Source organism: Hakea prostrata, chromosome 11 (assembly GCF_041222555.1).
Source record: "Hakea prostrata isolate BN-2017 chromosome 11, UWA_Hpros_2, whole genome shotgun sequence".
Classification (NCBI taxonomy): Eukaryota; Viridiplantae; Streptophyta; class Magnoliopsida; order Proteales; family Proteaceae; genus Hakea; species Hakea prostrata.
The window spans coordinates 4863360-4882872 of NC_142610.1; the positions used below are offsets into that span (position 1 = coordinate 4863360).

General features: G+C 36.9%; 2 protein-coding genes across 2 annotated transcripts; one reads left to right on the forward strand and one right to left on the reverse strand.

Annotated features, from left to right (window-relative positions):
- The first annotated feature begins 6305 nt into the window (after positions 1-6305).
- On the forward strand, positions 6306-16311 carry LOC148999691 (Protein kinase superfamily protein). Its single transcript, XM_089139581.1, has 19 exons — positions 6306-6492; positions 7893-8153; positions 8234-8285; positions 8388-8978; positions 9068-9146; positions 9250-9318; positions 9407-9496; positions 9579-9717; positions 12375-12477; positions 12557-12609; positions 12695-12761; positions 13168-13276; positions 13897-13962; positions 14079-14147; positions 14267-14330; positions 14454-14567; positions 15123-15154; positions 15250-15328; positions 15615-16311. Exons 4-19 carry the CDS (start codon positions 8971-8973, stop codon positions 15830-15832), a joined length of 1359 nt encoding a protein of 452 aa, XP_088995707.1. The 5' UTR covers positions 6306-6492; positions 7893-8153; positions 8234-8285; positions 8388-8970; the 3' UTR covers positions 15833-16311.
- A 2212-nt stretch (positions 16312-18523) lies between these two features.
- On the reverse strand, positions 18524-19513 carry LOC148999692 (late embryogenesis abundant protein At1g64065-like). The gene has a single exon (XM_089140672.1). The coding sequence runs from the start codon at positions 19347-19349 to the stop codon at positions 18732-18734; it is 618 nt and encodes a 205-aa protein (XP_088996798.1). The 5' UTR covers positions 19350-19513; the 3' UTR covers positions 18524-18731.

Sequence of the window (19513 nt, forward strand, 5' to 3'; positions counted from 1 at the left end):
TTGGTGCATGGAGTTAGGGAGACTAATAGGTGCACGGATTATTTAGCCGGATTGGCAATGGTGGACCAAGAAATTCTATTGGATCATCTCTCTTTGCTTGCTCAACTCTCTCAATATATTGTAGAAGAGCGGCAGGGTTGTAGGTTATTTAGAACATAATCCTGTATTATTGTATGTATTCTATTTATTTATTTTAATATAATGTCTCATTTTCTCAAAAGTTTCAAAATGAAATGACCAAAATACCTCTTGATATTAATTTACTAAACTACGCTTGGCTCATCCCATACCCAACCCTTAGATGTGTGACGGATTCCCCCCTTCACCCATCTTCTTCCTATCATCGAAAATATCCATACCCCCTCCCCTTGTTGATCACCATCTCCCCCACCTTCCCTCTACCGGAAATCATCCACCATTGTGTTCAAGTGAGACGCCCGCAAATTTCTACCGCGAGAATAACCCTGGGTACTAAGCTTTACACTTCTATCCTTCTTTATCTCTTTCTCTCTTTGTGTCTATCATTCAGGAGTCCTAGACGAAGGGAAACTTTAAGATAACATGATTAACAATTTTAAGAATTGTGCTATGACCTCTCCAATTAGCAGAATTGGGTAAATAAATGCACATGAGATGCGGATGTGAAAGGTACTTGTGTCTCCAGCTGATTCATAGAACACTAATTCTCGCCACATCTCTGGCAAGTGTGCTAAGATTTCCTCTAGTATATCTCTCGACCGAACACTTAAAACTATTGCAAAAAGCATTGCCAATAATGCCTTTTCTTGTAATGCAAGCAACCCCCACAACCCTGATTGCCACTGACTAAAAACAATAGTCATTCAACATTCTGACCTAAAAACCAAAAGACCTATATATCTACCACTCCATTAGTCTTTGCGGGGCGGTGGTTAAAATTATGACCAAGATCATGGCCAACCGACTTAGGGGTTTTCTCAATAATATTATATCCCCCAACTAGTCAGCCTTTGTTCCTAGTAGTTTGATATCAAACAATGTTTTTATTGCACATAAGCTTTTCCATTATATAAAGCATACGAAGAAAGGGAAGAAAAAAGTTATTGCTTTGAAGATTGATACAAAGAAAGCATACGATAGATTTGAGTGACCATTCATTAAGACTACACTCCTTAGATTGGGCTTCTCTCCCTAGTGGACTAACTTAGTGATGAATTGCATTAACTTTGTGACATATACTTTGTTGGTGAACAGGTAGGAAAGGGGCTTATTTACTCCATTGAGAGGAATTCGACAAGGTGGTCTCTTTCACCCTACATCTTTTTTTTTTTTTTTAATGCTCACAGGTACACTCATCTATTATTTATATAGTTGGAGAGGCCCAGTTAGTTCAGAGTATAAGTGTGAAAAGTAGAGCTCCGTCCATCACTCACCTCCTCTTTGCAAACGATTGCATTCTTTTATTGGAGGTGGATTTGAACCATATCTACATGTTCAAATAATGTCTAAAAATATATTGTAATGCTAGTGGCCAAGCACTAAATCTCAAAATATTTATGCTTGGCTTTCTGTCCCAATACTCCAAGGAGATTCGAAGCTTGGTTCTCAAGGGTATTGAAAGTCAAACATGGAAATGGTTCAGGAAAATATTTAGGTGTGCCTACCGAGTTTGGACTCTCTAAAGCATAAGTGTTCAAAGAGCTCACGCACAAGACCTGTAGAAGGATAAAATGGTGGAAAAAATATCTTCTCTCGACCGAAGGAAGGGTTATATTGGTCAAGTCTGTTGTAGGGTCCTTATCTACATATGCAGATCACACTTCTCACTTCCCAAGTCCCATCATGAGGAAGTTAGGAAGACAATGGCTAGATGTATCTAGGGACAATTTGAAGATAAGAGTAAAATCCATTGGGTTTATTGGGATAGGCTATGCAAAGCCATGACCAAGATTCGTCAGTTGAATTATCTTGGACCAAGCTTGAGCCCTTGCTTCGGTTCAAGTGATCTGATTCGGCTCAAAGGTTTGGACTGTAATGACCATAACACTTCTTCACCTTGTTATGATGTGATATTGGCAATTTAAATTATGAGCATGCATAGTTTGGAACAACCGCCACCCATCGATTTAAGAAGCAATTTTTCTTTGACATGCGTTGAATCCCAAAACAGGATAAGTTGTTAGTAAACTAGTTAAAATTTAACTTAACAATATTAACCATGGTTACTAAAAAAAGAAGACTAATTTACTAAAAGAAAAGATATTGGTTTGAGATTGGGCACCTGCCAATAATCTAACAATGTGGTTGAAAATTTTCCTCTTTATGTGGGTAGATGATCCAGACTCATTTTTCCCTCCATCCTTAACTTCGTTGGCCACTGTTATGGTTGTATCATTGAAGATGGTAGCTTTAGAATAGCCAAACTCAATTGGCGGCCCTAAATATTTGTTGGGGCTAGACCCCTAAGGGATATACAAAATTCTATAAAACCATCATCTGTCTTGAACATGTGTGTTTGAGGATTAGGTGGTGCATGAATTTTTAAAATTTATGCACTATCTTAAAGTTTACAATGTATGATATGCAATTAGTCTTCGACAGTGGCGGACCCAGGATGCAATAGTGGGGGGGGGCAAAGAATGATAGCCAGATAACCTTTCCATTTGGGGTCTCACCTCTAAACTATTTTATTAAATTAAAGAATAAACCCACATATATTTTGTGGGGCCCACACATATTTAAAAAAAATGATAAATTATTGATAATGATATTTTTTTTTCCGACAAAATATAGGTAAAATTAAAGCAACGATATAAAAAATATATACACATGACTTCAACCATAAAAAGTTAAATGCAAACCAAAATTTTCTTTGATAACCAAATTTTTTTTTTTAGGTAAGAGATGCAAATCAATGGTAGTTAGTTACCTACTAACTATAGATATTTTATTCACAATACAAAATCAAATAACAAAAATTGCAAAAGAAATAAAGAAACATAGAATATAAAATTAAATTAAAAAGAATAACAAAAAAAGAAAAGAGAGAAAGAGAAACAATAAATAAATTGAGAAAGAGAAAGAAACCTAATTGTGGAGTAGATTTTTTTCCAAATTTTCTTAAGCCACGACGCTTATAGAAAGGGAAGAGAATAAATAGGAAAAAAAGAGAATAGAGGAGAGAGGAGATAGGAGAATAAATAAATAAGGATTGAAGAGTTAGTTTTTAATTATAAATAACATTTTGATTTTTGAATATCTAATAATAATTTTTTTCAAAAATTTCCTTTAACCCACGTTTATAGAAATAGAAGAGAATAAATAGGAAGAAAAGATGAGAGAGAAGAGAGGGAGAATAAATAGGGATTAATGAATTAGTATTTTATTAGGAATGACATTTATACCCATCATTTTACCTTTAAAAATTGTTCACAATATTTGGGGGGCTAAATAGTGACATTTCACATGTGGGAAGAGAAAAAATCGAAAAAATTAAAGGAATTAAATGAATATGCATAAAATTTTAAAAATTCCGGGGGGGGGGCATGGCCCCCTCCGGCCCCTTCATAGGTCCACCCCTGGTCTTCGATGTACATCTGCAAATAAGAGACTATTGTATGCAAAAAGTAAGTAGGATATAACAAACTCTCAATTCTTCACCTTAACACTCTCAAGATCACCTACCTAGGTTGCCCCACAAAATTTTTTTAAATACTTAAATTTAATTTATATTCATCCAAATTATGCAATTAATTTCAACTCATGAATAATTAAATAATTAAACAATTATGGTGCGATATGGCACATTGGACCAGATATTTAAAAAAAAAAAAAAGTATTTTCAATCTAGCTTATATCTAACTTAAATAAAATAGCCAGAAGTCTTACACTGCCAACCCATGACCAACAAGCCTCCCATTCACATAAGGAAAAAGGGTGGAGTTTTATTTAAGAAGTGCTACCTTGCATAGCTTTGGGGAAGATAGAATTTCATAATTTCATAGCATCACTTTCGATAATTCTTATGGGAACTGTGAAAGTCAATATGATACCCCAATTCACCCTAATTGTACATACTACAACCACCCTAACCAATACCAACTATCCATATATTTCTCTCTTTGTTGCTACATGCAATAAGGGGGAGAGGGTTGCGACATCGACAAGTATGGAAACAAAAATTGATGATATATCAAACAATATGTAAATACAACATTTGATTTATTTATTATTTTGGTCATTTTTTACACCATTCATAGTGACTGGGGCCCACAGGTCTGAAGGAGATGAGAGAGGGGAATAGAAAGGTGTGGAGGGAATGGCAGATTGAACAACAGACCTTCTTGAACTTTATGCATCTAAATAGGGGTTGCCACCCAATGTGCTAGAAGCACACCCACATATTTGATTTAATGATAAACAAAGTTTTCCCTTGATACATATATAAGGTGAAAAAGTTAAGAAATTAAAAACTATAAAAACCAAAAATAAAGAATCATGAATGCTAAAAAGATTTAGGAAATTGCATTTTATTTTATTGGCATACAAAATGGAAACCAAGTCAATGTCTATTCATATTGAGGGGTTGGAAAGCATGAGTTGAGTGGTTGGAGGCTATATTTTATATCTTAAAGTGACATTTTAATGAAAGTGTTGTTGGTATGGACTGTGTGGTAGAGGTAGGTTGTAGAAGTAGGCATTGTTTTTTGGTAAACTAGAAGTAGGTGTTGTTGTGATAGCATTGTTTTTCTCATGTTCGTTCCAAGAAAGGAAAACCATAGAATTCAATGATTGAGGCACTGAACCAAGCTTTTATTTGGTTTGGATGTAGGGAATTTGAGCATTATTTGGTATTGGTGCCTATAGAATCTCTGTTTATGACTACGTGGCATTTAGATTGCATTATTTGGCATTTTATAAATCGAACAAATATGATTTTAATGGTAGAGCCACCCACTAAATTTCAAATTTCATGTTTAAGGGTCTGTTTGGTTACATGAATCTAGAGATTTCAAATCTCTTGATTCATTAATTTGAGATTTATACCCGTTTGGTTGTGAAAATCTCTGGATCCATGAAATCTAGAGATTCATCTTTTTACACTAAAAACGTAAATTTATAGATTTATGGGTATGTGATGAAATCCAGAGATTTCATTGCTACTATAAAAAAGCTAAATATTTGCGTATTCACAAAATCACGTCGACCAAATAATTTTTAAGATGAATTCACATATTTTATTACACAACCAAACAGTTAATTTTGTGAATTATGACTCCACAGATTTGAAATCTATAAAATTTATAGATTTAAAATCTCTAGATATTTGAAATTTCTAGACTCACATAACCAAACAGGCCATAAAATATTAGGATGCAAAAGATACCTGTGGCAAAAAAAAAAAAAAAAAAAAATCTAAAAATTATAATTTGAATCTTGTTAAAATTAGAGGTGAAATTTCATATTTAAATTAGAACTCAAGGGATTGATTTGGTTGATAAAGACAAACACCTTAAAATACAAAAGTAAGAGTTTGAATATATTAGGGGCCAGGGGCAAAGTCATGTGATGTACATATAAATAATTATACAACCATACCCGAAGAATGGATTACAAAAAAAAAAAAAACCATACCCGAAGAATGTAGTTGAGATGCATATAAACTAGTCCAAAATGAAACTCAATTAAAAAGAATTAATTCATTTAAAAATTTTCTTCCCTTTGAAAAGAGAGTAAAACAAAAATTTACCAGAAAAGAGAAAATAATAAAGATAGAAAAAATTAGAAAAATTTGTCCAATAAATCAATTATTTGAACAAAAACAACAAAAAATAGCAATAGACATATGAAACAAGTGTTCGAACCTCCGTCCTTACCACATTTTCCTCCTCCTCCTGGCCTGGCCTAGTCAAAAAAAATGAAAGAAACAGTCTCATTCAAACTTGGAAAGTTCCAATTCATTTTCAAGTTTGGAATAGGTAAAATCAAGGAAAATTATTTTCCCTTAAAAAAAAAAAAAAAAAAAAACCCACTCCTCTTTTTTAAAGGAAAAAAAGGAAAAACACGTTGTGCCCGCTACCAACCCTCGACCAAATGACATAGCAACCTCACATGGGCCACATGGGCCACGTGAGCCCACAATAGGTAGGGCCCAGAATAGTTTTTGGATTGTTGTGGAGTTCTTTGACGATTTGTATCCACCATACCGCAACAAACAAAAGTTAAAATATCAATAATCCAACGGTCTTTACAAAACCTAAAGTTTTTGAGTTATATTAAAACACTCCTGCGAAGTAGGGGATTCTCTCTCAAGTGATAAATATCGGCACCAGAAGGTCGCGGGTTATTATTCCTCGTTCATATCTTGGTTCTCTCATTCCAATTTAGGTTTCTTCCTTCGAAAGGGTACGGAATTGCGGTACTTTTCTTCGGTTGCGGACAGAAGGAGAGAAGCTCTGGATTCAACCTTTGCCCTTACGAGGCGAGGGAGAGGTTATGCCGTTAGGCGTAGAGGTAATTCATCATCGATCTTTGATTGTTTAGGTTTTTTCTTTCGGTTTTCTTAACGATCTGATCTGATTTGATGTTTTCGCTCTTTGTTTGTTCGATTTGTTCTTTGTAATCCGATGTTCTTTTATTCAATTTCCTCATCGACAGATTGTATATGTAAGCGAGCTCGGATCCTGCTATAGGTTTCCTTGTATCGAATAGAGAGAGAGGGAGAGAGAGCTGTTTGTGTTATTTGTCGGAAGTCAGAAATTATGGTTTCTTACTTTTAGGGTATTTCTTTTGACGTGAGTTATATTGTTAAAGGATTTCATCGTTCATGGAGGGAAACGGGAGGAATGTTTAGATCTGGGTACGGTAGTCTTTTGTTATAGGATTTAGGAATATTGGCAATTGGGAATCGGGTATCATCGGGGGGGCTTGCGTTGGTCATATTGTTCTGCTGAATCTTTGAGAGCATTTGAATGTGATGGATTGGTTATCTTCCTCAGAAATAATGGGGGGCTTCGTGGATTTTTTATGTTTATTAGGGCTTCTTTCAACTAGGTTGGATAGTTTGCGCTTCCTTTGTAGGAGATTTATGCTTTTGCTTCTGATGGCCAAAACTCCCAATGTTACCTTTTGGTGCATTTTTCGATGCTAGGGTTTCAGTTGGATTTTTTATTTATTACTTCAATAGAATCTTTGCTTGGTAAGAGGCCTGGCCCTGAAAAATTTTCATTAACGTATCTCTGTGGATATTTTAACTCGGTTTGATGGCCATGTGAATATTGGATTTTACACTTCGGGGTTTCATTAGAAATTCTCAACTTTGGATTATTATTATTGTTTTAAATCCGACTCTTGGTGGTTCCGCAACTCTTATTTTAGGATTTGATCCCCGTATGGTGTATTTTTCTTCATTTGGATTGGTTCTGCCTACCTCTTTTGATGCCACACCTCTTAGACCTTTTCACATGTTTTTTGCAGCAGTATTTTTTTTCTCCATATGGTTCTTGATTGTATACTATTTGAAATAGTTAATTTCTTATTACTACATGTTTTACTAGGACGATGTTGATAGTTTTTCTGTCTCTCTGTTTCCTTGGTTTTTACACTGTTTGCTATTTGCATTACAAGCTTCATTGCTTTTTAGTGATTTTTAATTCAGTGAACAATTTTTTGGGGGTGGATACTTGTATGTGTGTGTTTGGGGCCAGGGTTTCTCTGCGTTTGTGTTAACTTATGTGAAACATGTGTGACTATTAATGGATAGTTGATATGAAAGGTGTGAGTTCTATCTTCCATGAGACTTCTGTTTCTATCTTATGCTTGGTTTGAACAGTGTTTGCTACTTATCTTTGCACATTTAAAGTTTGTTTTACTTAATTGCTCTTTGACGTATTAATATGTATTTGTCCTGTCAGGTGTTTTCTGAGTGTGATCTGAAGTGCTTAAGGTTATCCCTTGAGGTATGGAGCATGTGTACTTCTGGTCAAAGTGCTTCCAGTATTGCTTATTGTCAATACAGACGGTTCCCAATCGGAGGTTTTGCATCCTTGGAGAATTCCTTCTTGTTTCCTTCGTCAACTGCACTTAGTGGCTGGCTGAAAATAAATGATCAATATAGGAGGCCTGATGCAAATTTTTTCTGAAATTTGTGTTGGACCTGTATTGCTGTTATACAAGTAAGTCCCGTGTTAATATTAAATTGCTTAATGAATGTCGGCCTGGACTAGTTTCTAAATTAAGTTGTATTGCTTAACAGTGCATTACCAACACAGCTTGAGCATGAAGTCTTTCGTGAAACATCTTGTGGGGTATGATGCAACTTCTTGGTATTTCAGAACTGGTGTGTAATGTAAAAATGTTGTTCCCCTTGCAAATACTAATTTTTGTTTGTTTGTGTGCTTGCATCACAGGGCTGAAGTCTTCAAGTAAATGACTGGAAGTTTTATAGATAGTTTCTAGTAGATAATTTCTGTTCCTTCCAATCAATGCAGGCTATTAAATTTTAGTTATATGTTCTTGGTTTATCCTGGGCTGGCGTGGCAAGCTGTCTGGTGATTGAGAATCCTGGTTGCTAGTTCTATAGAGAGGAGATTTAAAAGTTCTGGTAGACTTGGCTGAATGGGTACTTCAGAGAAATTACTCTTTGGATGACTTTGGAATTCAAGATGCTTTGCCATATTCGATTTTCCTTGCCGTCCATCTATATCTGCAGATCTGAAGCAATGATCTTGGAGTTTGTTGATACTAAGCCTTGGAAGACTGTCCATCGGAAGGATATTGGTCTTGTGCTGATGCATATTTGAAGTCACTATTGACTGTGGATTTGCATAAGAGCTTGTTTATATTCAATTGCATACGCGGAGATCTGTTTCGATATTACAGTCTGTCAAATGAAATGACACAATTTCGCTGATCGATCCTACATTCTTTTATTAAATAATAATAAGAGGAGGGACAAGCTTTTCAAACGTTCTATTGTTCCCTGAAAAAAAAATGGACCGGTAAGGTTTTTCTTGTCTTGGAATTTGTACTGAGTACTGAATTCTATTTATTTTGTGAAGACATTTGGTAATAAATTTGGCTGTGCCAGGTACAAGATAATAAAAGAAGTTGGTGATGGAACATTTGGGAGTGTCTGGCGGGCTATAAATAAGCAGTCTGGTGAAGTTGTATGTGTAATTTCCTTGGTGTTGGAAGTGTTTGTTGCTTATGCCCCTGTTTCCCTTGGCATGTTGTTCTAATGCTCTCTTTCTCTCTCTGTGTGTGTCGAAGGTTGCAATCAAAAAGATGAAGAGAAAATACTACTCTTGGGAGGAGTGCATAAATCTTAGGGAAGTTAAGGTATTGCAGCTCGTTCTTCACCCTGAGGCCGTCGTTATGTAATTCAAGTTTTTATCTAAGAATAAGGGTATTCTCATTGTTTTTGCAGTCACTGCGGAAGATGAACCATCCCAACATTGTGAAGCTGAAGGAAGTCATTAGAGAAAGTGACATCTTGTACTTTGTGTTTGAATACATGGTAAGTTTAGAAATCCTGGTGTGCTTGTATTCGTATTTTGCTACATATGGTAAGATGCATAATCTAATTTTATGTTTTTCAGGAATGCAACCTATATCAACTAATGAAAGATAGGGGAAAGCTCTTCTCCGAAGCCGAAGTCCGCAACTGGTGCTTTCAAGTATTTCAAGCTCTTGCTTATATGCACCAGCGTGGTTATTTTCATCGGGACCTGAAGCCTGGTATGACATCTTTGTGCTTGGGCTTTTCCCTTGTAAGACAATGCAAATTAATCTTCACTGCTTCTGCATCTCTATAAAGTGAATATAAGACTCTGCTTTTGCTACATGCTCTTAGATCTTACATGGTCCTGACTGGTGCCTCCACCTCTCTTTCACCCCAATGAAAAAGAAAAAGATAGATGAATCTTTTGTTTGAATCTCTCCTTAAAGAAAAATCTGAAGTTCTATTAGGAATTGGTTGTTAAAGGACCTTGTTTGCTTTTCATTTCCTTATATTTTTAGGGGTTGGTTGGGGGGGTGGGATTCTGAAGAATCCTATGCTGCCACATTTCCATTAGATGGAACTGTGGTCGATGTTCGTTTTTCCCTGATGAATTACGTGCCAGTGTCTTTTTAAGCTTATGTTCCTATGGATGGTCAGTTGTTTCTGTAGTAGCACTTTGTTCTAGTGGATAAAGGAAGAATATATGGCCCAGTGCACCTATTTTTGTGCCATATGGGAAGGTGATATGGACAAAAGCCGGAAACCAACTTTGAATCTATTGTAGGACTTATATCCTAAAAATTTGGGTATATAGGGTTGGCATTTCTCGAGAGTAAATTTAAAAATATAAATGCCGAGGCTCACACAAACCAGTAGATTTCAAACTTATGGATACTAATCTATCCTTGGTCCCATTTGATAATCTGGTTGTTGACTTCTTGTTGGTTTTCTTGTTTTTCTGAGCTACATCAATGCATTCTCTGTTACTAGCTCTCCATAAGTCAACTTCACTTGCTCCTTTTTCACTAGCTCTCATTTTCAACTCATGTGAAGCATGCAGAATCAGTCATACCAAGTCTGGTATGGACTTAGAATACTAGTTTATGGAACATCTTCTCTTTTCTAACCGGCATTTCCAGCTGCTCTTAAGCTGTTATATTTATCGTCTGTTCGCTTTAATGGGAGTAAAACGACTACTAAACCTTATACCTTGTTTATCTTCATTCTTTTAAAGTGGGTATTCTACTCCACTGGATTGGGAATGGGCAGGGAGTTTCCCTTGTAAGGTAGTCTGGTTGATCCCCTATGCGTTACTAGTGATTCCCTTTCTTCGCATGCCCCACTCTATCCTTGTCTCTGGGTGCCTTCTAGAGTACGGATATGCTTACAAGTCTGACTTTCAATTTGCCTTTTTGAAGTTATTTTAGTTGATGCAATCAATACATTTCAGTTTCTCGACTGAAAAAGAACTATTTTTGAATCTTTCGATTTCTTGGTTTGTGGCTTAGATGTTGAGGCAGTAATCCAATAAAGTTAAGCTTAATAAAAAGCATGCCAATGCAATAAAGCTCGAGGTAGGTTTTGTTTCCATTAAGACAATTCCACTGAAGTATGTGGTCTATGTGTCCACTAAGTTTCAATTCCATCCAATATGCCATTTAGAAAATATAGAAGTTCACAAAAATTCAATCCCATCCAATCTGCCATTTGGAAAATATGAATGCATATCATGGATTTGTATTTTATCTTCCATTAATGAATGCCGTCCCTGTTCTCTATGCTCTTTTATGTTTTTTAAAATGATATGTGACTAATTCCTTTTATTTTTTATACCAACAATTAGAAACTACATATCTGATATGTTTTTAGTGTTTTTGGTATGAACCATTTTGAGGCTCTTTTATGTTATTGAAAATGATGTCACTGATCCTTGTTTTTTTATACTAACATATCTGATATATTTTTAGCATTTTAGGTATGAACCTTTCTCGAAGCTCTTTTATGTTTTTGAAAATGAGATGTCACTAGTCCTTGCATTTTTATACTGACAATAATAAACGATTTCATATCTGATATATCTTTAGCATTTTAGGTATGAACCTTTCTCGAAGCTCTTTTTTGTTTTTGAAAATGAGATGTCACTAGTCCTTGCATTTTTATACTGACAATAATAAACAATTTCATATCTGATATATCTTTAGCATTTTAGGTATGAATCTTTAAGGTCTTCATCTCTCTCTACTCTGTCACATTTTCCAGAACCTTATTTTATTTGTGCAAGTACTGTTATATAGTGTTTTGTCTTTTGTGGCTGCTGCTGGCAACAAACATTCGTGAAAACCATGTCAAAAAGTATGTGCCCCCATAACCCAATGTCTCGATAATTAGCTCTCAGTCTTTCAGTCGAAAAACAACATTGATGAAGATGTGTAGGTGCTCTATTACGCGGTTGGAATTGTATTTTCCTATGAATTTCCCATTTCTCAGTCAACCACACTACTTTTGCTTATTTCTTTTTCTGAAGATCTACAAATCAAACGATATTTCTCTTCCGATTTCTACCTCTTCTTCTCCCTTTGTATCAAACTTCTCCTTGCCATAATGGTTCAGTTCCTATTATTACTCATGATGCAAGTTGGATCCTAAATGTACAAATATAAGAAGGTAGCCCCTCCCCCCTCTTTATCGAAAGCAATGAGATTGTCATGCACCTGGGATCCTATTTTGGATGAAAGATCTTCAACAGATTTCTATTGATGGCTGCCTGCATCATTAACTGAATTTTATGATCAACTATATGGCCTTACCATTTTTCTTATTACATAAATGAAAATAATGTCTTTAGCTTAATAACTAACTCCAGGCCCATAACCTACATGTGGATACTTTGCAGAGAACTTGCTGGTTACAAAAGACATAATTAAAGTTGCCGATTTTGGTCTTGCTCGGGAAATCTGTTCTCAGCCACCATATACGGAATATGTCTCTACTCGTTGGTCAGTAGCCTGAAGGAGTTACAGATTCATTAACTATTGTTAATCCTTTAGCATAACTGAATTGATGTGGTTTTTTTAGGTACCGAGCCCCCGAAGTTCTGTTGCAGTCATCAATATATGATTCTGCTGTTGGTCAGTGAATTATAGCTGTCAATTATATTTAATGCAATGATAAAATTTTGCTAGTGTTGGCTTACTTTTTTGGTGGTATTTTCAGATATGTGGGCAATGGGTGCTATTATGGCTGAGTTGTTCACTCTACGGCCTCTGTTTCCTGGTGCAAGGTATCCATTCTTTTGTGGTTTTAGTCACTTTTTCTTTTCCTACTATTCTTTTCTGGGGAGGTGGTCTGGTTTAGGAGGTGTTGGTTTTGCATGAGTTTTAAAGGAACACTATCGATGACTGCTCCGGTGTGCTGATTATGGATATTTTCTTGAAAGTCATCTAGTATCATTATTGAACTATGGAGGGTGAATTCTCTGGTCTCAAGATCAAAAACATATGCATAAATTAGTTTTAATGAGTGCATATTTTAGCACTACCAAACGTTTGGTTTTAGTTCATCAAAGCCCTTGACTTTTTTGGGGGGTTTATATTTCTCTAGGAAGTGTTATTTGATCTATTATAGTGTATTTCTTGTTACATATTGTGCTTATCAATGGAATTATCTGGTTGGATTTTCTCCTGCAGTGAAGCAGATGAGATTTACAAGATATGTAGTGTGATTGGCAACCCTGATCAGACTTCGTGGGCACATGGACTTCAACTTGCAAATGCCATTAAATATCAATTTCCCCAGGTCATTATTTTTATATTCTTACATCTGTTTGTCTCATTTAATTATAAACAGTAGAACTTCTGAAACTACATATTCTATTGAGATGATAATTACAATTCAATATTAAAGCCTTAATCTAATTCAAGTAAAGAACCAATTGTTCCTTTTATGAAGTTTTTTTCCTATAGATTTAATGTCTTTTTATATTAGAACTGATAGCATTATCCTGCCGTAGAAAGAATCCCTGAAAAAGAGAGATTTTGTACCGTAGAAGTGCAACATCTCGTACGAACTAGATTTTACTGTGTAGGGAGAAGTTCAAGGCCCAAAGGTTTACTCAATTGTGGATGTTAGCTGGAGATGGTATACCCTGTTTTCTTTAATATTCAATGTCATTGACGTTGATTGAGACATGGTTAAATGCTTGCTGGTCTGGGGATTTCTGGAAAAGTCTGAGAATGTTTATCGTTGGAACTGCAAATGACTGTTCTGATTCAGATCAGGCAATCCTGACTGGGTTGGTTTGTGGATTCGTTACACACTCCTGGGTTGTCTATAAGAATTTTCTTTTTTGGCCTTTATGATAGTTATGGTGATAGATGCTAATTTTTAGAGTTTAATCATCAAATTTGATGTTGCAGTTTGCCAGTGTTCATCTCTCTGTTCTCATACCTTCTGCAAGTGAGGATGCAATTGACCTCATAGCTGTAAGTATAAAGTTAGAAATTGAATGAGAGGGGAGAAAATGCTCTGGTACTTTAATTATTGTTATTGTTGTTGTCTACAAGTCAGCTGATTGTTGCATTTCATTTTGAATTTGCAGTCACTTTGTTCATGGGACCCTAGAAAGAGACCAACAGCAGCAGAGGCCCTTCAACATCCTTTTTTTCAGGTGACTATGCTTTCTGTGAACCAATGTAGTGTCTCTTGTTCTTCTGGGATTTGTTGCAGTTGGAAGTCCCTCTTTTCATTATACTGAAGATACTTTGTGACTATGATGTGAATTTGCAGAGTTGCTTTTATGTTCCTCCATCCCTTCGCACAAGAGCTGGAGCTCCTAGGACAACACCATCTGGTATAAAAAAACTCCCCCACCTGTATCCCTTTCTATTCTTCCTTCTTATTCTTCTGTTCTGGTTTCCATCACATCATCTCTTCTTTAGGTTAGGGATATTTACTCATATGTCTTTTCCCATAGGTGTAAGGGGTGCTCTCGAGCAAAAGAGTGCCAAGAGATATTCTGGAACGTTATATGGAACGAAGCCTGCAAGCAATTTCTCGTCTGCTAGAGTGCATCCTTCTTTAGGGACAGGTGATTTGAAATTCTTGGATATCAGTGAACTTCAATAGAGTTTGCTACCTTTGCTGGAGGAGTGTTTTCTTTTTCAAAATTGCTATATTTGATATTCTTCATCAACTCCAAGGGAAAAAATTACAATCTGGAGTATGGGCTTAAATCCTACGTGGCGTTTATGAATGAGTTCCCCTTCTCTGGTATTATGAGCATCACAATTAATATTCCTAAAGACTTGCCTGTATTAATGAGTCCCACTTCCAGATGATTTTTTCCTGTAGTAAATGTATTAATATCTGATGTACCTGATTGAGCTTTTAAAAGTGTGATTAGTTCCTTTGCTTTCAAGATGATGACAAATCTATCCATTTGGATAGAGTTGTCAAGTATTGACTGACCTGATTTTTGGGTTTAGTTACTCCTGCAATGCTTACTAATTTTAGCTTTTACTGGTTGCACAATTAAGGGGTTGGGGCATTCACTTTTGACTACTTTTTCTTCACTCTCTCTTTCCGAAATTGTCTTTGATCATCTTCTATGTAATTTCTTATCTCGTTGTAATGGTTGAAGCAGGTCCTCAGAGGAAGCTGGAAACGGATAACCTGGTAAGACGTCTAGATTTGATAGATCATCATTGCTTTTCCATGATATTGATTTTGGAATATAGTCTTGACTTGTCATCCGTTTCTTTCAACATTAGGAATCCAGTAAGACCAACAAATCTATCAATAGTTGTGCCAAACAACCAAGGTATCGGCCACCAGCAAGGAACAGTCCATGTGAGCTCCCGAGTCTCGAAATTATTTTTCTTATTTTATTTTTTTTCATTTGATGAGATATTGTTGCATCATTTTAAGGTCTTTGAAGTGGAAAATAATGGCTAGAACAGGTTCTAGTGATTGTTTGTATATTTATGCTGGATCAAGTTGTCAATGTGAGAATGTGCTTCTAAATTGATATGCTGGAGCAGTGATGATGTCACTGAAGTGATCAAGCTTCTGTTGATTCCAAAAGACATTTTGGTAGCAGTATTACTTACTGATTTGGTGTTGTATCGATTTGCAGCATCCATTGATACAGGGCGGACAGCACGTGGGGTATCTGATACAACAGAGAAGCTGGCACAGGTTACCTTGGGCTCTGCTGGCAGGGTGGCTGCAAGGCAGCAGCAACCACCTCCTATGAAGGCTGGAGGATGGTCGTCCGGACACTCTAGTCTGCTTGTTGGGCGATCAAATGAGATTTCATCTGGGAGAAGTTACTCCAGGAAAATTGCGGGATGAGACAACAACCAACAACCCTTGCTGCTCACTGCTTATTCATTATGCTCTGCGTAGAAAGGATTTCGGGGGTTTGTGTTGATGATGTTTGTAGCTCTGTTTTTTCCATAACTTATTGGCTTTGAGTCATGGGTCTGGTTCTGGGTCTGCCCCCCTATTTTAGATTTCGATAGAACACATATATGTACTAACTATATTCAACTCTGGCGTGTGCCGAGAAATACTTTCGTTTGGCTTGTGATGTTGCAAGTTTCGTGGCTTGGTTAAAGACTTTAAGCCCTTTTGCTATTTCGACTCGTATTTCTGTATTCTTTAAAAAGCTTGTGCATCATGGGTCTGCATTGGTTTCTTATAGTTTGCTATTTTTTGGGGGCAGCGTCTGCATCAGTGCGGTGCTAATTATAGGAATTTTGGTCCATCTGGGGCTGAGTATGTGATTTGGTGTTGCCTTGTGTCAGCGTTTTTTTTAGTGGACTCGGATCCCTCTGTCATGTTTTTTTTAATTTGTGGGCGAGTCAAGAATTAACAAAATAATAAAAAAAAAACCATGCCTAATCGTTTTCATGTTGATGGCATTGCAAAGAGAGACTCCTTTCAACCAGATGGTGATCTAATCGGGGCCCGACATTCAAGTTCTATCAGATGGTTGCTTGATTGGTAATATTCGTAATAATTTACACTCCTTGGTGAAGAAATGAGAGTTGAATTCAATATCTGTAGAGGTCCTGCCCCATAAAACTATCAGTTTTTCCACCAAAAAAAAAAAAGAAGGAAAAAATGAGAGTTGAATTCCAAAACGACGGCGGTGAAATGTCAAATAGAGAGTTGAATTCCTATTCTCTCGTCATCGGTGAAGCTTGTTATGGATGGATTTGCTTGGAAGCAGCAGCGTGCATCCAATGCAATTCTGGAGTGCGTTGTATCTACCACGTTAAGATTTTGATAGCTATAAACTGCCCAACGTGTTGTGTAGTGGATGATGTGCCGTGTGCGACTGTAGTGGGTTCGTTTTTTCGTTCTAGAATACCTCGTCTTCCACGGTTTTCCACAGGTAATCATGTCGTCATTAAATTGTCCTGTCCAGATAAGATTTCACCGGTCTTGCTTTTATTGTTGGTCATGGTTTTCGGCGATGGACCTCTTGTTCTAAGCTTGTGAGTTGTGAGTCAACTGAGATCTTTATTGCAGAAGCTTAAATGCATAGCACCCAGAGGTGAAGATGGAAGCCATTGAATGGAAGGTAGTAATCTTTTATAATAATATTTTGTTGGTGCAAGAAATATGATCTTGACCACATGGTTTGCTCCTTGTCCAGCCCTTGCTCATGAGACTAAATGAAAGTGAAAGTGGGCTGCCTCTGCAGACAGGAAGCCACCTCTAACAATCAAGTTAGTTCAGGCCAAATAATCAGAGATTCCATTAAGGAGTGAAGACCCCAAGAAATGATGAAGATCATGCTTTTGAAGGGTTAGTAAGCTGAAAAGAGTAGCAGCCGGAGTGTGCAGAGCTTACCCAGTTCATGTGCGAAAAAGGGTTATATATGGGATTCATACCTCCAGAGGTTGTGGACCTCGTGACCCTTGCATGGTCAATTCTCGAGATGGAAGGTGGAGATGGATTCTACAGTTTATGGGCCCAAGGCACGGCCAAGGAAGTCTCCTCAACCGTTAGAGGGGTCACATCTAATAATTATGTCTCAGTCGCACCTATTTGCGCGATATGCTGGAGTCTGATGGATAGAAGCTGAGGAACTGCCAACTCTGGGCTCGAGAAGGCTTCTGAATATGTAAGACCCTTTGACACAAACACCCAGCTGGAGAGGAACGGGGCTTGCCACGTAGACCATTCTTGCCCCGTCATGAATCAGGATCCGGCTAGTGCTTATTAGGTGACTTCTCGGTAGGAGAACTCTTGGAGCGACATTCAGGAATCCGGATCGTCACCCCGACAGGGAGCACTCTGTGCTCCCCGACGGGTTTTCCACCACAAAAAAGGTGGGCCCCACCACTGAAAGTATAAAAAAAAAACCCTCCCATCACCACCCTGGGCCCCCCTGTTTTTTGTGGTGGTAAGCCGTCGGGGGAGCACTTTTGCTCCCCCGACGGGTCGCAGATCCGGACTTGACATTCAGTTGAGGAAAGCCAAGTTCAACGGGCGGGTCCAGGCCCAGCAGACGGTCGTGAGTTGGCCCAGGAATCAATTCTTGGAGCCATGAGGGTATGACGATAACATATTTCAAACCGGAAAATCTAAATTGTTTTGGATGCTCAAATGTGGTCTTTTAACTCTTAACGAAAGAACTAAAAATAGAGAAAAATCTGTTTGACAATAGTTCTTGGTGCTCATATCTATCCTCGTGCCCTACAGTCTATCACTGTTCTTTGTTTGTTATCATATGGGTATTTCTTGTACGATTCTTTGAATCACAATATGGAGTATGTTTGAGATTCAACAATTGTCATTCCAAAAAAAAAAAGAGATTCAACAATTGTGATTATAAAGAGAAAAAGATCAAAACCCAAAATCCTTCTGGTGTACTTGTAACACTGATTCAATGTCTCTCACAGCTCTATGATTCAATAAAAAAAAATTTCACCCCAAAAATAAAAAAAAATTACATCTTCCATCAATATCATGGAAAGGAAAAAAAAGAGAAGACTGCATAGAAAGATTAAAAAGAAAAGAGAAACGCAATTGGATGAATTCTATCTCTTTGAAAAAACAAAAAAAGCCAAAAGCAAAAATCAATAGTGGCGAAAACAAAGAGAAAGAACTAATGAACTCCATACTGTAATAGTACATAACAATTCAATAACATCAAAAGATGTATGACTAGAAACAATCAATCTAAGACTTCCATCGTTCCATGATCTAACGAGCAAATCCAAAACTCATCATTTCATTAGTTAATCTTCGTTGTGCACTTTGAGTCGGCAACAGTTGAACTCCGGAGATTCAGTGACACATCACAAGATGTATGAGTAACTATATGTTTCTTAACAATACTTAGAACAGTTACCTTCCCTGAAATTTCTGTGTAAGCAGTGAAAGGGAGAGTACCAGACAGCATATCTGGATAGAAACTGGAATCTGACAGCAGCCGATCAGCCATTACTGTAAGTAATATTACCATCTTCTTTGTTCCTCCAGAAGATATATATCCAGCTGAAAGTGGAGCATTGCCTACAACTTTTCCATTGTAATACAATATCACAGAACTGTCAACGTAATCAAAGCTTGCCATGTTTGGGTTGTAAACTGATATATCTAATTTAAGGGTTAGATTCAAATAAACATGTGTTGATGGAGGTGGATCAACTGAGGATTTAAGATAATCCACAGTTACGGATTCGATAGTTATGATTGGGTTTTTGGCTTTGAAGACTGTAAGAGCAAGAATCAGAATGATAAGACCCGCCAAAACAAGAACTCCAAAGAAAATTGAAAGACAAAGCCAAACTTTGTTTTTACTTTTTGGGTTATGTGCAGGTGCAAGTGGTGCTGAAGGAGAGTATTCCATTGAGACAAATTAAGAAACAGTAGTGAACAGAAAGATAAAGAGGGCAAAAAAGAGGAACTAACGGAGAAGAAGGTATCCTTGGCGTGAATTCCGGTGTTTATTTATGAATGGAAGACTCTGATGAAGGTTTGAAGAAGAGATGAACAGAAAGTGAGGTTCGCGTC

What these genes read in the sequence shown, in the direction of transcription:
- LOC148999691 (XM_089139581.1), top strand. An exon ending in TAAATCTTAGGGAAGTTAAG is followed by an intron (nt 9,319 to 9,406) that starts GTATTGCAGCTC and finishes TTGTTTTTGCAG; the next exon opens with TCACTGCGGAAGATGAACCA. An exon ending in GAATATGTCTCTACTCGTTG is followed by an intron (nt 12,478 to 12,556) that starts GTCAGTAGCCTG and finishes TGGTTTTTTTAG; the next exon opens with GTACCGAGCCCCCGAAGTTC.
- LOC148999692 (XM_089140672.1), bottom strand. Translation starts at nt 19,349, where the DNA reads ATGGAATACTCTCCTTCAGCACCACTTGCACCTGCACATAACCCAAAA.